Source organism: Chelonoidis abingdonii, chromosome 7 (assembly GCF_003597395.2).
Source record: "Chelonoidis abingdonii isolate Lonesome George chromosome 7, CheloAbing_2.0, whole genome shotgun sequence".
NCBI lineage: Eukaryota > Metazoa > Chordata > Testudines > Testudinidae > Chelonoidis > Chelonoidis abingdonii.
This window is the reverse complement of record NC_133775.1, coordinates 108,542,148-108,562,695: the sequence shown is the minus strand read 5'-3', so window position 1 is coordinate 108,562,695 and position 20,548 is coordinate 108,542,148. Positions and strand designations below refer to the sequence as shown.

Genomic DNA, 20,548 nt, shown 5'->3' with positions numbered 1-20,548 from the left:
TGGATTCTCTTTTGCAGGGAGGCAGCTTTAAGGGACCTTAAAGCGAGGGTCCTGGCTCCTTCACATGGCCCGTATAAAAGAGTATTAGTGTAGATAAGAACTAGGTCTAGTCAATGAATTTAGCCCCCAAATTCCTGATCGTGAACTATCCAGACTTGGAACTTGGCCTTATCGCAAAAATATTTTCTGCACACAAATGTCAGCCCATGGGATTCTCATGAACTATCGCCATGGCGACTGCTTCGAGTATTCAGAACTGGCTCGTCGTGCCGTGTGACAGGCCATGGTAAGACACAAGGTGTTGTTTCTGCTCCGTGGCTGGATGCTGCCTGACACCTTTGTGCACAGGAGAGGGACTTGAATAAGTTGCTTGTGGTGTGAACATTCCCACGAGACTATATCCACACAAGCTCCTGGTGCAGGTACTTGTGATGGCTGAAGTTCTGTTATGTGCTTGATGGTGCTAACCCAGAATCCCATTACTCGGCTCTTACCCGATTCAGTGTCCTGTGCTTCCCACAAGAGAATCGGCAAGTTAACAGGGATGGTCAGTGCTACACCAGCCTGGCCTGCCACATATAATGTAGTCCATAGAGAAGAAATAAAATGCCGTGCAAGAAAAATACAATTAATTCCATCTGGAGCGAGGGAGGCGGGAGGAAGGGACAGAAAGGGGGGAAATGATTTAAATGCAAGTCTAAAGGAGTGCAAGGAATAAATGCCCCCCCCAACACACACTTGGAGCAGTTTTGTCGCCAAAGTCCCATGCCACTTCAGTTAGGAAGCGTGTGAAGAAGGCAAGGCAGGGCGAGGAGAGATATGTGGTGCCCCCATACTGTGGAGGTGAGCACATTAGCAATGTGATTAGACAGGTAGACAGCTAATTAGACTCTAGGATGGCAAAATGAGGAGAACTGGTAGAAAGTTTTCATTGAAACATTTTTTTAAATCAAATGGTTTTTTGACCAAAACATTTTCATTTTGGCCAAAAATTTCCATTTTTTTATTGATACATTTTGTTAAAAAATTCTGAGTTTTGATTTTTGGAAACTGAAAACTTGGACCGACCAACCAAAAATTTTTCCCAAAAAAGTTTTCAAAGCCTGTGTTTGTTTAAAATAAAAAAAAAGTTCTGGTGGGAATTTTTGAAACCCCACCCCACCATCCTTGTGAAAAAATAATTAACATTGTCCAAACAGCTCAAAGAATGAGGGATGGGAAGATACATTCTTAGTTGGGAAGGTGCATGAGGACGCATCCAGCCAGCCGACCGTGCGGGAGGAGTGGAAGCCTATCCTAGGTGTTCCTGGCCTCCATTGTGAAACTGGAATAGAAATGAAGGCCTGGTGCTTAAACACTGTTTGTAATTTCCTAGCCCAATGAAAAGAGAGTTTGACTGGAGACTGCTCCCTTAATGAGGCCACTGAAGAAGAGCCTGGATAGCTAGAGTGGATGGATCAGTAAACTAATGACTTTTGAGGCTCTACTTCAAGCTAATTTTGAGGAGAGACGCGAACTGAGTTTGAAGCATTTAGCTCATTTTATGTGAACTTGAGTCCACTTCACAAAAACCAGCAGTGGCAGTTTAACACAGCGGATAATGTTGGTTTAGGACTGAACTAATCAATGCCTAAGAGGCTCCTTGGGACAGTGGAGCCACGAAAGCAGCACATTTTTGTATTGCTTTTCTGTTATTTCGTCCCACAGATGAATGCGCATGGAAAGCCAGATGGATATCTGGAACAATAGTCAAGCTTATCTCAGTCAGGCACTGCTCAAGTGCCATGTGCAAAGTTGCAAATGCACCTTAATCCCAACCTATCACAGGGATATCCATACCCATCTCCGACTTTCTTTGGAGCAGTAACTGAACACTGCGCCAAACTGAGGAAAGGAGTGTTTTGGGTGTATGTGATGTGATCTAAAATTGACAGTTTCACACTCATTTCACACAACAGCTAAACTGGATTTGAATCCAGATCCTAGACTATTCCACAAACCCACAGCACCACCGAGCCCCTGGGAAAGAAACTGTTTGAGAAAAGTGGAGTCACCACTATTAAGAAATTCATGTCAAATGGATCTGACCAGTAGGTGCATGTTTCATTCCTTGTGTCATGTATGAAAACCTCCTGCCTGGGAAGGGCTGTGGGGTGGCTTCACTGTAACTGCTTCCACTGGAAAAGGTGCCCTGCTATTCCTCGGACAGAATCCAGTGCTGTGTTCATGCTCTGGAGGATTTTGTATCCCGGATCAAAAATGTGGATTAAAATCTGCCCAGAGCAGGCACACATCACTCACATTCACACAGTCTGTGCACCCGAGCGCCCACACACCCATCCCATGAACACTCAGACCTCCATTCACAGCTACCCCCTCCTTCCCCATGCAAGTACACAAGCATGGGCACGGAGCCATATGACACTCATGTGCCTAAACTCACAGCCACCCAAGCACACTCACGATCGCCAATGACTGTGAGCACACACCCAGTGCACCCTACATATAGGCACACTTCTATGTCCACATGCTCACTTTCCTACAGACACACACACTCGTGCCTGCAGGAACGACCCGTCTCTCACACACATACGTATACGCCTGCACAGACAACTGACCTCACATTCTGGCTCACTTGCTCCTGTGCATTCCTGCCCAAGCACCCTTGGGCACACTTGGGCACCCGGAGCCAGCCGCACACAGACCTTACACACTTGAGAAGGAGTGTCACAACTCCCTCCCCTTTCTGGACACATGGAAGCCAAGAGACATTACGGCAGGCACTCACTTGGATTTGTTCTCCTCATAGTGAGCACTGGTCTTAATGTATCTGGCCAGTTCTATCTGCATATCGCCGAATAAAGGAACCACCTGCAGCTGCTGGAAAAGAAAACATAAGACGGTTGAAATATGGTAGAGGTTTTCCTTTGGCTAGAGAGCAACACAAAAGGACACGAGAAGGCATCCTGTGCCCCTGAGGTGCTGGATCGGGCCTGCCAGTCGAGGGGGGAGGTGCACACCTGGATGCACAGGCATCCCAGATCATGAAAATGACTGAAAACTAATGCCAGGCTTTTTACATAGGGAGGATCATCCTGTCATAGACCTCCGGGCCCCTGGCTTTGGTGATACCCCGTTTATTGCTCAGTAATGTACAGGGCCATATCTGCAGCCCCCGGGAGTCCCTAGGCAATGGGCCAGGCACAAGCACCGGCAGCTGCTGGAGAGAGAAGAGTGTGTTTATAGAAAAGATACATACATAACGCTGAACAACTCCCCCCGTCCCTCCCCCCGCCCTCAAAGAGAAATAAAGCAGCACGCTAGCATTTGGGGTTCCTGCTGCTTCAAAAACGGCCTCAGGCATTGGTGGCACCTTGGTCTCTCCTGTTCTCTGCCCGGGGCACACAACAGTTTAGTCTCCTGAGGACCTAAATGCTTTAGTCTAACCCGAGTTCCTGGGCTCAATGCATCTTCTACACTGACATCACAAGAAGTGATGAGAGTGACAAAATCCTTTTGTGGTTTAGCAATATTTATCCATTTAAGTACAAGGTTGGTTTTCATTTTCACTCAAAGGAGGCAGAAATCGTTAACAGTACAGGGATTTCCCCACCACCACCCCATTTTAGGAGGAAAATTAAGTCAACGGGACTTGATGAAAGGAAAGTTACCGGCAAAAGGACTCAGTGGAAGGAAAGCTAACGGCAAGTATTAGCATAGCTAATTGAAAGTTAATAGGATACAATACATTTCACAAGGAAAACCTGCTTTATTCTCCTATTCATTGCTGCAGCCACAACTACTCAATGCCAGATCTTACCATGTCTGCTAGTGCTGATGTGACCCAAAGCTACAGGGCCAATTTATGTCTGGCCCTGTGCATGTGAGCAATGGAAGGGAGAAGACACTCTCCTATGCAGGGAACAGTTGCAATCCAAGCCAGGGGTTGCAGGCACCTAGCCCGTAGCAGAGCACTGGACTATCCAAAGAGGGAAAAGAGAGGCAGAGTAAGGACAGGGACTTGGCCCTTTGCTTTTTCTGCAGCAGCCAGTGGAGCTGGGCTGGTATGGGTGGACACCCTGGCATACATGCAGAGTCCCAGGAGGAAACCAGGTGGAATCAGGCGGAAAATTTGTCCTGTGTTCTCAATCCTGCACAGACCCCTTGCAACCCACTCCCTGAGCACAGCATGGCACACAGCTACAGTCTTGCCCAGAACGAAGGAAGGGAAATCACTCCAGCAAAGCTTAGCATTAATTCTCTATGGAACCTCTTGAGCATTCTGAGGTGGACACAAGCTTCCAATTCATATTTTTATCCTACAGGGGCTCTGCTTTACAGATGAAATGAGGATGCACAAAGCAAGGCAAAGGGTTATTTGGCTCCTTGGGTTCATGGTGTGTCAGGTCAATGGTGGGGTAAAGAGAAAAGAAAAGCCAATCATTAACCTCAGAGACCATAACGAATTGGACTAGAATTTCAATAGGGCTGCAAAACCCTGTATTTCTGAAGCTAGTACAAACGACTACCTGCTCACCCAGATTCATGGCAATCCAACCGTCTCCGCCGTCTCAAGAAGGATCAGGATCAGGCTCAGAATCCTTAGGTCTTTTTCTGAACTTTAAATACGTTTGTTGTTTGCTTTAAAAATCACACCCAAGCCATGTGGATCATTAATTTACAACAATCTCCAACCCGACCTGCACAGGCCACTGACCTTGAAGAACTTGTCTATTTTGCTAAGATTGATTCTCTTCTTGGTGTCCAGTTTGTAAATGTTGCTGACGTTCCCATCCATCAGATACAGACCAAAGCCCATTACCTGGAAGGACATGGAGACAACAGGAGAGGCCAGAGTCATTGTGATGAAATGATAAATAGATAGCATAGGTCAGAAGGGAATTCCTTTTTATGGGGCATGAGAAGTCATTATTTCAGGGTCCTGTATCACAGCTCCAGCCATGTGAAATTGGTGATGGGTAGAGTGGGGAAAATCAAATATTTGTGGATACATAACACGTTTGCCTTGATTTTTTGCTTTATTTGTTTTTTCAAGAACAACAAGTGGTTTCTGCGGCCATAAAATGTTAAAACGAAAATGGAAAAATTTCATCCCAGAGCAAATATGAAAAAATTCATAATTTTTCCACTGGTGAAATTTCAACCTGTTTGTAATGAAAAGCCATGTTCACTTGTGGAAAGTTCAACATTCTGCTCCAGATTAAACTCACAAATTTTGAGGACAATCTCATAAGAATGACAATATTGGGTCTGAAAAATGGTCCATCTAGCCCAATATCCTGTCTTCTGACAGTGGCCAGTGCCAAATGCTTCAGAGGGAATGAACTGAACAGGGTAATTTAGAGTGATCCATCTTCTGTCATCCAGTCCTAGCTTGTGGCAGTCGAACGTTTAGGGACACGCGGAGCATGTCTTGTGTCCCTCATCATCTTGGCTAATAGCCATTGATGGATCAATCCTCCATGAACTTATCTAGTTCTTTTTTGAATCCAGTTATACTTTCCAGCTTCACAACATTCCATGGCAATGAGTTCTACAGGCTGACTGTGCATTGTGTGAAGAAGAACTTTCTTTTGCTTGTTTTAAATTGGATGTCTATTAATTTCATAGGGTTCCCCACAGTTCTTTTGGTATGTGAAGGGGTAAACAACACTCCCCTATTCATTCTCTCTCTGCCATTCATGATTTTATAGACTTCTCTAACATACCCCCCGTTAGTCATCTCCTTTCTAAGATGAACAGTTCCTGTCTTTTTAATCTTCTCTCATATGGAAGCTGTTCCATACCCCTTCTCTGCACCTTTTCCAATTCTAATTTATGCTTTTTGAGATGTGAAGACCAGAATTGCAAACATTATTCAAGGTGTGGGTATACCATGGATTTATATAGTGGCATTATGATATTTTTTATGATATTCTCTATCCCTTTCCTGATGATTCCTAACATTTTTTGACTGCCACTGCACATTGAGCAGATGTTTTCAGAGAACTATCCCCAATGACTCCAAGATCTCTTTCTTGAGTGGTAACAGCTAAATTTAGACCCCATCATTTTCTGTGTATAGTTGGGATGATGTTTTCCGATGTGCATTACTTTGTACTTATATAAACACAAGGGGCAGGCCAGGAAGTGTTCAGCAGGTAACAGTGTGAATCACTAGCTAGCTGCCATGACCACCCTGCATTCTCTGTCTGTGAACTCCCACTGTTGACCTCAGCTCTGACTAGGACCATGACTCCTGCTTGAATGACGGAACACTCACACGGACCCTGACACCTGGTATTGACCCTCGGCCTGATCCCCAAACAGTCTTTCGCTTGACCCTTGGCCTGACTATTGACCCTGATATGGACTCTGAACCCCGGTGGTCGTTCCTGCCTATCGAGCTCCTGCCACTGATCCCCCCTACCTTCGCCCGAGATCCTGATACGTTCACTTTGTGGCCTCTTTGGGGTTACGGCACAAATGCTGGAAGGAGCCCAAAGAATCCAACGATCGGTTTCATCACTGCTAGCCAGGGGCCTGAGCAGCAACATTCAGGGGCTCCTAAGTCTGGGGTGGGGGATTCAGATCCAGGGTTTGGTTTGCCACATGATGCTGATTTTGGCCCCCACACACAAAGAGTGGCTCCTAAACACTTGTGCGTGACAACAGAAGCACCACTTGACTGCTGTGCACAGAGCTTTCCCATTCATCAGTGAGAGGCTCCATCTGCTGGCTGAATGCATAGAACAGCCATGCAGTATCCTCTGGGCGTGCCGGGCAGGGTTACTGACCTTGTAAAGGGTCCAGAAGGAGAAAGCTGGTGGCAAGGAGAGACGGGGAGCAGAGAAAGAGAGAAAGGAAGAAGCAGGGAAAGGGTCTATAGAAGGATAGCAGAAGGACAGGAAGAAAAAAGAGGAGAGGAGAGAGAACAGACTGAGAAAAGCCAGCCCAGTGATCTACTGAAAGCGCCATATAGGTGAGCTGTAGCCCACGAAAGCTTAAGCTGAAATAAATTTGTTAGTCTCTAAGGTGCCACAAGTACTCCCGTTCTTTATACAGGAATGAGTTACTGCTCTGGCAGCTGGAAATGCCATGAAGGCAGCACACTCAGCCCCTGGGCAGAGGTATTGCTTCTGAACACGCCTGAGTGACCCATGCTTAGAGCTGTGCCCAGCTCTGCTCAGCTCGACGGAACATCATGGGGCCCTGGAGGGGGAGAAGTAAAGGTTAGAAGTGGGGGAAGCAGTGGAGATTATGGATTCCCAGCTGAAGGAAGGAGCAAAAGATTAAGGGAGGGAAGATGGAGAATGGGCTTAGGGAGCAAAGTGGCTTGGCAGGAGCTTTGATATTCCTTAGAGAGGCTGCATCTTTATCATTCTAGCCCTTGTCTCGAGGAGAATCTGGCTCTGCGTGCATCGAGAGACCCTCCGCAAATCTGACACCACAAGGGAGGAAGAGAATAAAGAAAAGAAAAAGGGAGAGAAAAAACATGTGGGAGCACCAACGGATTTCACCGCTAAGAAATGGAATAAAAGCCAAAGACTGCGAGAGAGCGTGCAAGAGGGATTTACCTTTAAGAGCATGTGCTTCTCACTGGGCGTCAAGTACATCTTGTTTTCATAGTAGTCCACACAGATGTTGACAATATCCGCCAGCAGCTCCTCGTAACCAGGGATAACTTCCAGCTGCTGATGCAGACACTGAAACACCAACAGGCCCCACATTAATCCCACAGTGGAAGAGCCAATGAGAGGAAGGTGGAGGAAACTTTTGGAGGATTGAGGAGCATGATTTTCACCCTGCAGCTTGCAGACTGACCAGGTCATTTGTGTTTAGTTAAACAGTTAGTGTTCTTAGTCATCCTGAGCCTGTGTCCAAGGTTTCAGAACCAGGCGCAGGAGGAGAATGTCACTTGCTAGCCTCACCTGAGGCTGTATACGAAATGTTATCTTTGCTAGGACACTGGGCCTGAGAAACAAACCCCTTTTCTCCAGCGCTCAGGCCCTCAGGAACAACACTCCCTCCTTAGATTGATTCTTCCAGTGTGGTCACCAGAGAACCAGGGGTAACAGCCAAACATAACACTGTGACATGACAGGAGGAAGAGAAATGATCTGGCTCAAGAGGAGACTTTCCACTCTGCTAGTGTCTTCTCTTGTCTTTGTGTCATGTTCTACCTCATCAGCAAAAACCATGGGATCAGGAAGGAGCATTTTTCAAAGCCCTTTTCTGGTCTGCAATCCCCGAGATGGAGTGGAAGTGTGGAGTGTGACCCTTCCCAGCTCCATCTGTATTTTAAATTGTGCATGTCTCAGCCGGAGAAGACTCAAGGTCTAGATGCCCAGTAGGTGAAAACAGGAACCTCGGTGTGAGAGATTGAAGGGTAAATCTTCTACCAAAGAGACAACCTCATCCCACTCATCTTGTGTCTTTTTGATCCCCACACCTTCTCTTTATCACTGATAGCTGATACCCTGAGAACTCTAAAGTCATCCCAGATGTTCTGTTAGCTGGAGTTAAGGCCTGATCCAAAGCCCACAGAAGTCAATAGAAAGACTCCAATTGGCTTCTTTGGGCTTTAGATCAGGGGCATAATGAACAACGTAGCCATCTCAAGAGCCGAACCTGCAGTGCTCTTAGCCCTGCCAATGCAATCACGTCTCCCCTTCCGTGCATGGGAAGGTGACCCCATCTGAGCAAAACTAATTGGTAACTTCGCTGAGCAAGTCGTGGGAGAGAGAGTGAAGGAAAGCAACCCACCTGTGTGATCCGGTTGTGGTTCGCCAGGAACATGGAGAGGTTCTGGGATTCCTGAATAGACTGTGGGTCAGCCATCTTCCTCAAAAACTGGGCAGCTCTGAAAAGAGGAGATCCTGTGTTATCAAGGGCTCTTTGTATCATATTAACTCTTTCGATGGAGTCACAATGTTGATGCCATGTTAACACAGCAGTCAGGTCATTTTACCCCAACAGTTTTATACAATTTAATACTGTAATGATAGAAACATTTTCATGATTTTCTTTTAATTTTAAATGAAAACAGTCTTTTTGATCAGAATAATACTTAGCCCTTACAGTGTCCCTCTTATCTATAAAACACTTCACAGTTCTGAGAATGGTCCATTCTTCTTGCTTTGCAGACAAGGAGACTGTGACACAGAGATGTTAAGTGGATATTTACCCATTTACATTGTAATGCAAGCCAAGAGGGGGAGCCCGAACTAGATCTCAGACCTCCTGACTCACAGCTTAATGTTTTGTCCTCTGGACACCAACTCCATCAGGAGATGCAGCTATTAGTCTGGAATCTTTGCAGTACAGACACTGTAACTCTTTGCCAGTGCTTGAGAACCGGCATGTGAAGGTGACCATGAACTGCCTAGATTAGTTTTACTGTCCAAAGTGAGCGAAGTTCTATTAATGAGCAAACAACATAAATGGTGAAAATAATAATAGCTAGCTCTTTAGCACTTTGTATCCATTGCTCTTAAAGTGCTTTACAGAGGAATTCAGTAACATTATCCCCATTTTACAGATAGGGAAACTGAGGTTAGCTTTTTAAAACGTTATACCTTTAATATCCCTACATGTCATTAGTAACACAAGTAAAGAATGCTTTGTGTAATCCAGGCTCTTTAACCTGACATGGCTGCCTTGCAGGTTCGTTCTTTCCTGCAGTTTGGTCTCCTCTGTTTTGCTAGATTGATGACTGGTTTGCATTGAATACATTCTATAGTTTTAAGGGGAAAACGCCCCAAAAAGCAAAACTCTAACTACATTCATGCAACTCCTAGGCTGATGTTTTCCATTGTTGTTTAGTTTAGCAGCCATCTGGCACTGCACAGCATTTTAGCAGAAATCATTAATCACCTGCAAAATAATCTCATTAGCTCTCTCTATCTAGGCTATTTATCTGACCCCTATTACAGTAGTATCTGAGCAACTCACAATCTTTACTCTATCCTCATAACATCCCTGTGAGGAAGGGCAGTGCTACTGTCCCCATTTCACAGATGGGGAACTGATGCACAGGGTCATATAGGAAGTCTGTGATGGAGGAGGAACTCAAACCCCAGGCTCTGGCTAGCATCCTAACCACTGGGTCATCTTTCCTCCTCCTGCCCTGAGTCAGAAGCAAATGTGACACAGCCCTGGCCATCTTATGCCTCCTCCCCGCACACTACAGAAATGTGCAAGGCAGGTAGTTCCCCTCCTACCTTTTGTAGGCAGAGTGGTCATTTTTGACGCTGCACTTCATATTCTTCAGCTCATCCAGCACGGCGAACATGTTAATGAATTTCCCCAGCGTCAGGAGATAGGCCTCGGAGACAAAATCCTTCCTTCTCTCAGCATGGCACAAGCGCTTCACCTCGTTGCAGAACCGCTCGATAGCCTTGCGCTGGAAGACAACGAGAGGGGAACATACTTAGCGGGTGCCCTGTCCGTGCTAGTAGAACTATGTAATCCAGTGACTCGGTGTGCACATGTGTGCGACATGTCCCCACCTAACAACCGGCCCACCAAATGGAAAACTGCCAGCAGAGCGTGTACACTCTTGCAGTGCTCAAGGTTTCACATTCAAACCCCACTGATGACAGATGAAGAGGCTTTGTTACAAATATGCCAGCTCATTTGAAAGTACTCTCACTGCTGGCCAGAGGAATGCAGGTTCAAACTCTGTATGGGGCCTTGGGCTGACGATTTCACATAGTGTGGGGAGCTCTGTCAGATCAAATGAGGTGTTATGCCAAGAGTCCTTCTGCGCAGCTTTTTCAGGTGGAGTTAAAGGTCTCATGGCACTGAAAAAGAGCAAGGGAGAAACCTGGCCCCAGGTTCTGTGTGGGCTCCTGAAGCACAGCCCAGCTGTCCGCCTACATGCTCTGCCAGAACCTACCTTGTTATTTTGTTAAGTGCTTTGGGATGCCTCAAGTCTGAGCACTGCTAAATTTAAGTCTCTGTGCCCTTATTGACGTTGGACAGTTACAGTGGTAACTGCAGAAGAAAGGTTCCCAGCCTCAGAAGACTTTCATTATCCGGGGGCATGTACTCTTACAACTGGGTGGCCTGGACTGGGCCCGGCTTTGCATTCAGACAGAATGGGAAACCTCTCCAAAAACACTGTCATATCAAAGCAAATTGAATATGGGGAGCTGTTGAAGTGGCTAACAAAAAATATTAATCTGAGCAAAAATAAAAGAGGCAGGTGGTCTAGCAACCTCATGCTTGTTATCTTCTACCACAAGTAGCACTGAACTCAAATATTTCCCCCTGCTGCAGAAACGGCAACAAAAAAATGGTGACATAAGTGCCTTTGTGTCTTCCACAACACCCACCGTTCAGGCTCTGGAGGGTGATGGTTCCCTCCTAATCCTTCATTTCCTTTTGCAGAGCAATAGATGCATTAGTTGTTGTCTCTAAAGACCGGTGGGGTGGCTGCCTTATAGAAATACATTGCAGAGCAAATACCTACAGGAGGGCTGAAGCCATCTGGACCTTCATATGCTTCTGGGCCCAAAGGTTTATGACCCGGGCCTGAATTTTGAGTTTATAATTAAATCTGAGGCTAGGCAAGAGTTGTGTGCCTTAGAGATCTTGCTGTGAGGTATCCCACATGCCTACTGGCAGCTACAAAGCTAAAGGGTGTCTCAGTTCTACCAAGAGGAGTTGGGAAGGTGTCCTCCAGGCTGGATTGGCAGGGAAATGAGATCAGAGAGCCACAAATACTGAACTGGGAACAGAGCTCCTACCTCCCTCCTTCACCACTTACCTGGAAATACATGAACTTCATCAGCTTGGTGACCTCCGGCTCCAGAACTTCCACAGTCTTCTCATAAATTTCTACCCGGTTTGGCTGTTCGTTACATTTCACCTGAACAACAGCAACAAATGGTCATCATTAGCATTTCTAACAACATCTCTGGTTTGCACCGGCCCCCATTCTCTGCTGATTTCAAGGTTAACATGACAAGGTGAAGCCCAGCCTGGGTTAAGGACGACAGTCGAGTTGAAGACAAGGTTTGTTGTTAAGGAAACAATTCTCAGACCTGGGATTCCTTTCCGATATTATAAACAAGGATGGTAGCCTGCAGCATTGCTCTGAGAAGCAAAATCTTCTGATACATTTTTTGCCTGGCTATCGTACAGGACTTAAGTCCTGGCTTGATGTCATCACATGAAGATGGAAGGTCATCGCGCCGTAAAGTTGCACTGGTGCCTCATGTTGCAAAGCCACAAAACTCTAAGTACATTTGAGGTTTTAATGTTCTTGCAGCTCTGGAACAGACCTGTTACAGTCAGTAGCAAGTCATGGGTTTTTTGTGTTGTGGGGGCTTTTTTATTAATTATTATTATTATTATTATTTCATTTTCAAGTTAAAAATATCTTGATAGGTCACCTACATCCAGGTCAGGGAAAGCTGGATACAGGGAGAGGCTTATCCGAATTTCACCTGCTTTAATGCCAAACCCTGTCTTTTTAATGGACACCCTGGTAAGAGTTATACACACTGATCCAAATCCAACACTGCCAAATTTCATGCTTCTCTGAATTCATCTGAAATTCAGTTCTGAGGCCTCTCTCCACTTTACCTCCCCTCTCTTTTGTGTGGGCACTATGATGTAAGGCAAGATCCTCAACCCCTATTCCAACGAATTTGCACTACAGGAAAGCTGCCTTAACAGCATCCCTGTATAAGCAAATCCCCAAATGGCCAGCTCCATGCCACTCATGCACAGCCTCCCTAGCGTAAGGGGCACGTCGAGGGCATGGCCAGAGTGCACTCTGCTCCAGCAGTTCTCACAGATGTGACAGCTCCTGTTGGGCTGATACAAACCAGCACAATTTAGAGCAGCAGTGCAGCTGCACTATCATGTGTTTGGGGCTGAATCTGCTATAAAACATCTGGCCATAAAAGCACCTTTGCCCTAAGAATCCATGTAAGAGATGCACTGAGGCAGCGCAGAGGCAGCACAGCATGCGACTCAGATAGGCAGAGTAACAGCACCAGGAAGGTAAAGATTTTAATCCACCAAAAAAACAAAACTTCTGTGGAATTTAATCCCCTCTTCCCATGCCCTGGCAATCCCTCTCTCTCTCTCTCTCTCTCCATCCATTCAAACTCTGCCTGCAGCAAGTTTCAGAGATCAAAAGAGGCAATTATAGCACAGCGACAGAAAATCATTGGGAATAAGCAAATATTCAGTCTCTGAAAAGCCCCAGGAGGCTGTGACTCATGAAGCCATCAACAAAGGACAGCCCCACAAGAACTGCATTTTGACTTTTGCTGGGGTGCCACAGAGGCATAACCATCAGCCTTGTCAGCCATGTAGACATAGGTTTCTGGCTGCATCGCACTATTGAGAAACCCTGGTGTCAGTGGATAATAAAAGCATGTTGTATCTGCCCTGCAAGAGCATCTACCACAGTGACATAACATGGGCTCACATTACAGCATACAGGTCTTGAGCCTGCTCCTGCAATCAATCATTCAAGAGGATCACAGATGAGCAAATTTGTGTGTGAGTGTTTGCAGGATTGGGCCCTTCAACATTTAGGGTTTTGTTGTAGCTCGTGGGGCTAGAAAAATATCCAAATTTGGCTAGAAAAGGTGTCAAAAAACATTGCTGAATCAATACTTAAATGTACCAGCAGCCAAAAAATGTGTGTTCATCCAGCCTTTGGCATGATTGAACTCTGAGCCAGGAGATCTTCATGTATATGTGCACAATATCTATATCCTACCGATATAAACAGTGGAACCGTGGGATACATTGCATTTCTCTTGCAGCTCAGCCTGCATTGCTACCTATCCAACACTGCAGAGCCACTGCCCCGAGCAGCTTCAATTAACCGCCACTCAACACAAATGCCTAAAAAAATTCTCCACTCCTCCCAAATGTGGAATTTCACTCCAGTTTGCACTGGTCTCAAGTTCAAGATGGGCAGAATCAAGCAACAGGCTTGTAACAAGTTTAACAATGAAGATAATGAAGTGATTTTTTTTTCAAACTTGACGTGATGTTTAAATCTCAGTGGAAGCCCCCAAACAAGTCAAGTTTGAAATCATCCCAATGTAACCTGTGGAATAGAAAGAGGGAGAAAGTGTGTTCCAAATACTGCTCCGTTGTTTTCACTCTAAAGCCCAGATCCTAAAGGTATTTAGGCATCTAACTCCCATTGAAATCATCTGGGCCTAACTTCTCGAAAGCAAATAAACTTTGGGCTGAAACAATTTCTAGCTCCAAAGGAATGTGAGAAAGTGAGGAGCATCCGAAGAAGAGGGGTTAGAATGGAATCTACAACACAGCTTTAATGATAGCAGGTGCTACCCGCACTCCTCATAACAGACAGGGATGAGTCTTGCCCTGGGCACAGCACAAGTACTCAAAGCATGTACCCCAGAGCTCTGCAGCTACTAAAGCAGCTATCTAGTGCTGTTGGTATTGCAGCCCATACCCCGCTCCTCCCCAGCAGCGGGCTGGTTGGGCTGGGGGGTCAGTGTAGTCTCATGCCAGCTTCTCACCATACCCCAATATTAGTCTTCTCTCCTTCTGGTTGATTTCTCCAGCACAGATGGAGGCATTTGTAAGTGACAGCCAGCTGGCTGCTCTAGCATGTCCCTTCTGGGAAGGGATCCAGTGCTACCTCTTACCTGGGGTATGGCCCGAGAGCAGCTCCTCCATGTGTAAAGCATCACTGCGTACTCATGTCCTTCCTCCAGCATTTCATTCTGAAACATACAGAAACGCATGGCTGTGGAATGCCCACAAGAAAAAACTATGGACCAGCACCACTATGTCTACCCTGCAATCGGAGGGGCGACTGCAGCGTGGGCAGACATACCCACACTAGCTTCAATTAAGCTAAAAACAGCCATGAAGATGTGGTGGCGCAGACCCTGGAAGGGGCTAGAAATGCAAGGGTCCTGGGTGGGCTTGGAGACTCACCATGCTAGAGTGCACTGTAGCCTGTTCGATGTACCTGGCAATGCCGGTCACAAAGGCATTTCTGTCTTCGAAGTTTGTGTCGAAATTAGCCTGCAGACACAACAAATGGTCAAGAGTTAAAGCAGTGCTGGATATTTGTTATGGTTCAGCTGCTCCAGATGGTCAAAAGGGGTTCAATAATTCATTAAGATCCCATAAAAACATGTAATGACTCCTCTGGTCAGGTCATCTGCATGGATTGATCCCAGCACCCTTGGGTCTAAAAGAACAAGTCTCTAGCGGTCATTCTGGAGCTCATAGTCAGGTCCGTTCAGTCAGAGGCAGATGCAGGCTCATTAACCGGTATTCATGCTCCAGCCTCTTGAGGGGGACAGAAAGACATGCTTTGTTAACAGGAGTTACCAAGAATAAATGGTGATAAAGGGCAAGAAAATATACACATTTACAAGTCAGACAGCCCCGAAGGTGAGAATGTGTCTGAGGCACCAGAGCTGAAAACTAAAAGCCACGTCCTAGTGGTTGCTCTTGTACACAGATGTGCTGAGAGAAGAAGAAATGAAGGGCACTGGCTTCTGGCTTTAAAGCCCTTGCCGCTGCTCAGACCAACTGACACAGGGCTCCGGCCTGCTCCCACTGATGTGAATGGCAATAGATTGGGGCCAAAGGGAAAAAAAGGATCTAGAGCTGTCAGAGGGCAGCCTGCCCCTTTAAGAGACCAGAGGTCTGGGGTCAGCCTGCCCTGTTCAGTCAGCCCCACCCCACTACACCTGTGCTGGGTGTGGGACTTAAAACCCCCAGGAGACCCTAGCAGTGGAGGGCTGTCTGGGGAGGAGAGCAGGAGGCGTGCAGGAGGAGAAAAGCCCAGGAGCTGAGCACTGACTGGGGGTGGAGGGCGGACAAGCTGCTCTGATGTGAGGCAAGAAGCTAGGCTCCGGCTAGGGCCTGGCTGAGGGCTGTGACTTGCGAAGAGCCATTGGTAGGAAGGTGGACCTGACCTGGATGATGGAGACTAGTCAGTCAGACACGCTGTTACCACTGGGAGCCTGCCTGTAACCAGGGGGCTTCCACTCAGGGACTGTGCTACCCCAGAAGTGGGCTGGAGGCTATGGCAGGAGCAGGCTGAAGATCCCCATGGGGAAACTGAGGTGGAAGTGCTGCGATGCCAGGTCTTGCTGTGAGGAGATGCTCCGGGACAGCGAGATGCATAACAAGAACCTAGTAATATGAAGTGGCAGCTACTGCAGCCACAAACACCTGCTGGGAGAACTCTTTACTTAAAGGCTGACCCTACTGACAGCGAGAATAATTTGCTCCACTGAGGACCTCAAAGCACGTCACAAATAATAAATAGCTGAGCTTCCCTGTGCCACTGTAGGGTAAGTTTTATAGAATCATCTCAGAGAGAGGAAAACAAGGCACAGAAAAGACCAGGGACCCCATAGAGAGTCAGGGGAAGATTAAGAACCCAGGAGTCCTGACTCTCAGTCCCCTGATTTCCAGGCAGACTTGGATGTGAACTAATCTACGATACAAATGCATGATGCTGCTCCTCTCCAACACTGACAACAAAACTGCCTTTGGTGAACTTGTATTCACTTCAGTAACTGATTCCTCCCAGATCCTGGATTAAGAGTAGAGTTTCAAGGGCATCTGTAGCATAACTGTCGTGAGACTAGATATCTATACAGCACATGCATTTCTGGGATGATGTAGCCAAGGAGAGCCAGTCTGAGGACTGGAGTGGCGGGGTGGAGGGCAGTGGTGAAGGCTAGCAACCAACCCCCAGGGTTAATCATGATATGGAAACAGGCTTGACCAGATTTTCCAGACTCAGGTTAGTCCAGTTATTTTAGACTCAACCTTATTTACGCCTGGGTGGGCTCCCTGAAATAGGGTTGTCCTGAACCAACTTCGCTCTGCCCTCCAGCGCGCTCACAAGAAGCTGGCTAGGAAGGAGTGAAAATACTTGAGAAGTAGACGAATTAAAAACGATGGCAGGGTTGCCTTGGGAGGGCTGGAATTTGACCCACAAGTGCCCGTGGAGCTGATAACTTGTACTAGATGCTAATGCTACAGCAGAAGTGCCCGAACTAACCTAGTGAAACAAATTTTGCAATCCTACATGCATGACAAGGCAATCACTGCACACATAGTTACACATTAACATGGGGATCAAGCCAATCGAGGAGGCACGAGTGTGGTGAGGGGGAAGAATAAATATCCACATACTATATATTACCTGGTGTGTATATTATAAGATATGTGCACTACGTAGAAAGAGGAACCAACAGGACCTGTACACAGCAAAGCACATCTTGTGATCTTTTACTGTTGCAATGACTTCCCTCTGTCCCGTATTTTCTTCCATACTTTGGTCCTGATCCCTTACTCATACTAGAAGATCCTTTTGACTGGTCTGCAAACCTGCATTCACACCTATTAGGAGTTATCATTCTAAACCTCGCCTTACTGAGCCAAAATCTGGGAGCTGGTACGTACCTGGTACATGATGGAAGAGGGAGGTGGCTCAATGCATGGCTGCTGGTCTGGCAGCGGTAGCTCCTCCAGCAGGTCCACATTGGACAAGGCATCTTCCAGCGTGACGTGAGTGGTCATGGCTCTGGATTTTCAGGTGATGTTAGGAGACAGTCGCTAAAAATTCATAAAAAGGGAGTGAAGGGAAATGACCCAGCAGAACAAACCCATTCCTCGTCTGGCTTGCATTTCAAGCACCTTCTCAGGTGCCCTGTCCAAACAGCAAGCTAATAGGTATCAAAATGTTTCCAGTACGTAAATGAAAAGATATTGTCAGAGACGATGGCTTAGAATTTATCTCTATTAGAGATTTTGCACTGGGTCAAAATCCTGAGTGTAAATGCACTGCACTGGTGTGAACTGGGGCTTGCTCTTGTTTAGTCTGGTGTGAAACTGGTGTAAGCCCCATTTTACACCAGTGAAACATATCTACACTAAGAGTGTGCACCAGCATAGCGACAATGGTGCAAAAATCTCTAATGCAGACAAGCCCTTAGGGCGCTATGCCTCAGGTTTTAAAATACCGTCAGACCTTGGAACCATGGGGTCAAATCCCCACAAACCCGATTCAGCCCTCTGAATGTTCAAAGTGGGTTAAAAGGGTTTCTCTCACCGTTGTATCTTTGAAAAAATGCAGTGCAAAATGGGAAAGGGTTCGTTATCTGCCAAGTGGTCCATGAGACTTTAACTCCTCTTAAAGCCCATGGGAGCCCCATAGCTAGATTGTCTCTGTAGTTTTCCCTGAATCCTGTGCACCTGTATCTCTTCTCTGGTTAGTGCCCTGCAAGAACAACAAGAATAAGCCGATCTGAGCACCTGGACTGACAACCCAGAGCCTGATCTGAAGCTATCTAGCGGCTAATTATTTCGATTTAGTTATATACTGCTGCACTGAAGCCCTAATCCAAAGCCCACTGAAGTCAGCAGAAGACTTGCCCTTTAATTCAGTGGGCTTTTGGCTGAGTCCTGAATGAGACTGCATGTTTCATCTTTTTTTGTTGATTGTGCCAAAGACTGATGTAGGCAGATGATGAGGCCGCGAGAGCTGTGGCTTTCCCACAAATATTTAAGCCTCTGCTGTGTTTTTATTGCTTATCCTTTGGGATCCACAAGGCATCACTGCGTTTCTCCCCATAGAGCTGCAGAATATGGGAAGCTTAATGGTGGCTTAAATTTGGGGTGTATTGCAAACTGTAAAAATTACAAACTGTCACTTTAAATCCTAAAAGGGTTCCTGGTCCTGCTTGCAGGCTGACTGCAGGAAGCAGGCAATCTTTGTCCACAGCAGTCAGTCTGCAAAGAGCCAGCCTTAAAGCAAGGTGGGGTGAGTTGTGCCTCTCTACTTGAGGGAGCAACCTGCTTTCTCTTTCTCTCTCTGTTTTCAATTCTTGTGTGTTTAAGGTTCTGGATTTTAAGAAACAAAGTCATGTTACATTGCAACTGGCCAGAAAAGATAAAAACATAAAACACTCTAACTTTTCATTGCAAACCCTCAACATAACAAGAGTCACCTTTGCACAGCCCCCTCTCTTCCTGTGCTCAGCCCAGGGAGGAACTCACTGAGAATCAGGGCCTATATCTTTTATTATTCAGCTAGCTTCCAGGTTCTAAAATGTCTGAGCCTGTCAAACAAAAGCCAACTAGCTGAGCTGGCACTGGTCAACCTCAAACGTGCAAGACACCGTTCTCCCCCCGCCCCGCTCCAAATAGTCTGCATGTGATGTTTAATTCTCCTCTCACTACATACACAGAGCTCTCACTGACACTTGTGGGGTTACCACATGCTAAGGAAAGAGATGCATACATCAAATTTAAACTACCCTATTTTCTGCCTCTCTTTTAAGCTTCAGTGCCTATAGTAGGAATGAGGGAGAAGACAATCCCATGCTTACTGAAATCCTTTGCCATTTTAATTCTTCTGTCCAAAACAGTTTGATACAGCAACACACCGGAAAGCACACACTGTAACTGAGTCAGGTGGAAGCATGCACTCCAAAAAGGTATTTTTAGAACAGCTCTGTAAAATGAGAACCACCAAACTGAGGAACAGGCACACTGAATGAAGCTTGAAACTTTGAAGTTTCAAATGAATCTCGAAGCCAAAGGGAAAATCAAGTTATGCGCTTGGGTGGAATGAAGCAAAGAGATAAGTTGCAACCCTTTAAAAATGCTTCTTCCCTCTTATGATTCTTATGATTCTTGGAGAGCCTTCGTGAGGTAGTATCTTCTCCCCTCTGGTGTTTTCTGGTTCACTGAAGACTCCTCAGAATGTGAAAATGCAAGTATCAGAAGACTCATTGCAACCCCTGCATCAGCCATCCATAAACTACGAAGATGATTTCACAAAGGGAAGCAATACTTTTTAAAAGTCTCATTGGGAGCTGAATTTTCTGCCGAATTACCACTCCCCTCCACAGCTTGGCTAGTGGGGAATCCAGAGATGAATCTCAATTTTCAATCTTTCCTCTACAGTTCTCCTTTCAGAACTGAGGTTTCCCTTTAGACTTCAGCACTAAGAGTGAAGTAGGACTTACATCTCAGATCTGAGAAGGACAAAAGAAAATGTGTGTCCAAAACATGATACTAGCACCTCACACCAAGAGGAATACAGCTGAGGGGTCTGTGCGGTGTGTGTACAGTGCTCGGACATCATGTGTTGCTGAAATACTGATCCTGATGCTCCACTACCCTGTATCTTGTGTCTTCAATTACTGCCTGTGCAAACTGAATGCAGAAGAGGGGTAGAGCACTACCATTCTGTCTGGTAGCATTCTGCACCCATTTTGCACCAGCATGAATGACGACACAAAGTGCAAGGTAGTGGTTGCCGTGTACAGCAAGCCATCTGCTGAGAACAAAACTATCCCACCCTACTGACTGACTCTACTTTCTCTTTCGTCCTCCATCTCCTTCTGCTAAAATTACTGTTGCAAAGCACAGCAACAGTCAAAACCCTCTTCCCACCCTGATATGCTGCAGTCAGAAACAGTTTCCTCTTTGCCCCAGAATGTACTAATGGGCACTGCACCTGCTGATCAACAAAAATGCTTAGGGGGCTGGA

The 20,548-nt window shown here is 46.2% G+C and overlaps 1 protein-coding gene across 2 annotated transcripts in view; it reads right to left on the bottom strand.

Annotated features, from left to right (window-relative positions):
• Positions 1–17,605, bottom strand: part of CYFIP2 (cytoplasmic FMR1 interacting protein 2) — a 61,356-nt gene extending 43,751 nt beyond the window's left edge. Inside the window, exons 1-9 of one of the 2 annotated variants that reach the window (XM_032800477.2) lie at positions 17,452–17,605; positions 14,953–15,042; positions 14,658–14,735; positions 11,774–11,875; positions 10,224–10,405; positions 8,767–8,863; positions 7,578–7,706; positions 4,718–4,822; positions 2,789–2,880 (exon numbers count right to left, since the gene is read on the bottom strand). In XM_032800477.2, the coding sequence (XP_032656368.1) occupies positions 2,789–2,880; positions 4,718–4,822; positions 7,578–7,706; positions 8,767–8,863; positions 10,224–10,405; positions 11,774–11,875; positions 14,658–14,735; positions 14,953–15,042; positions 17,452–17,568 (992 nt within the window). In that variant the 5' untranslated portion in view covers positions 17,569–17,605. The remainder of the gene's footprint in view (positions 1–2,788; positions 2,881–4,717; positions 4,823–7,577; positions 7,707–8,766; positions 8,864–10,223; positions 10,406–11,773; positions 11,876–14,657; positions 14,736–14,952; positions 15,043–17,451) is intronic. The other variant, XM_032800478.2, reaches the window with a different exon arrangement.
• Between the last annotated feature and the right edge of the window lie 2,943 nt (positions 17,606–20,548).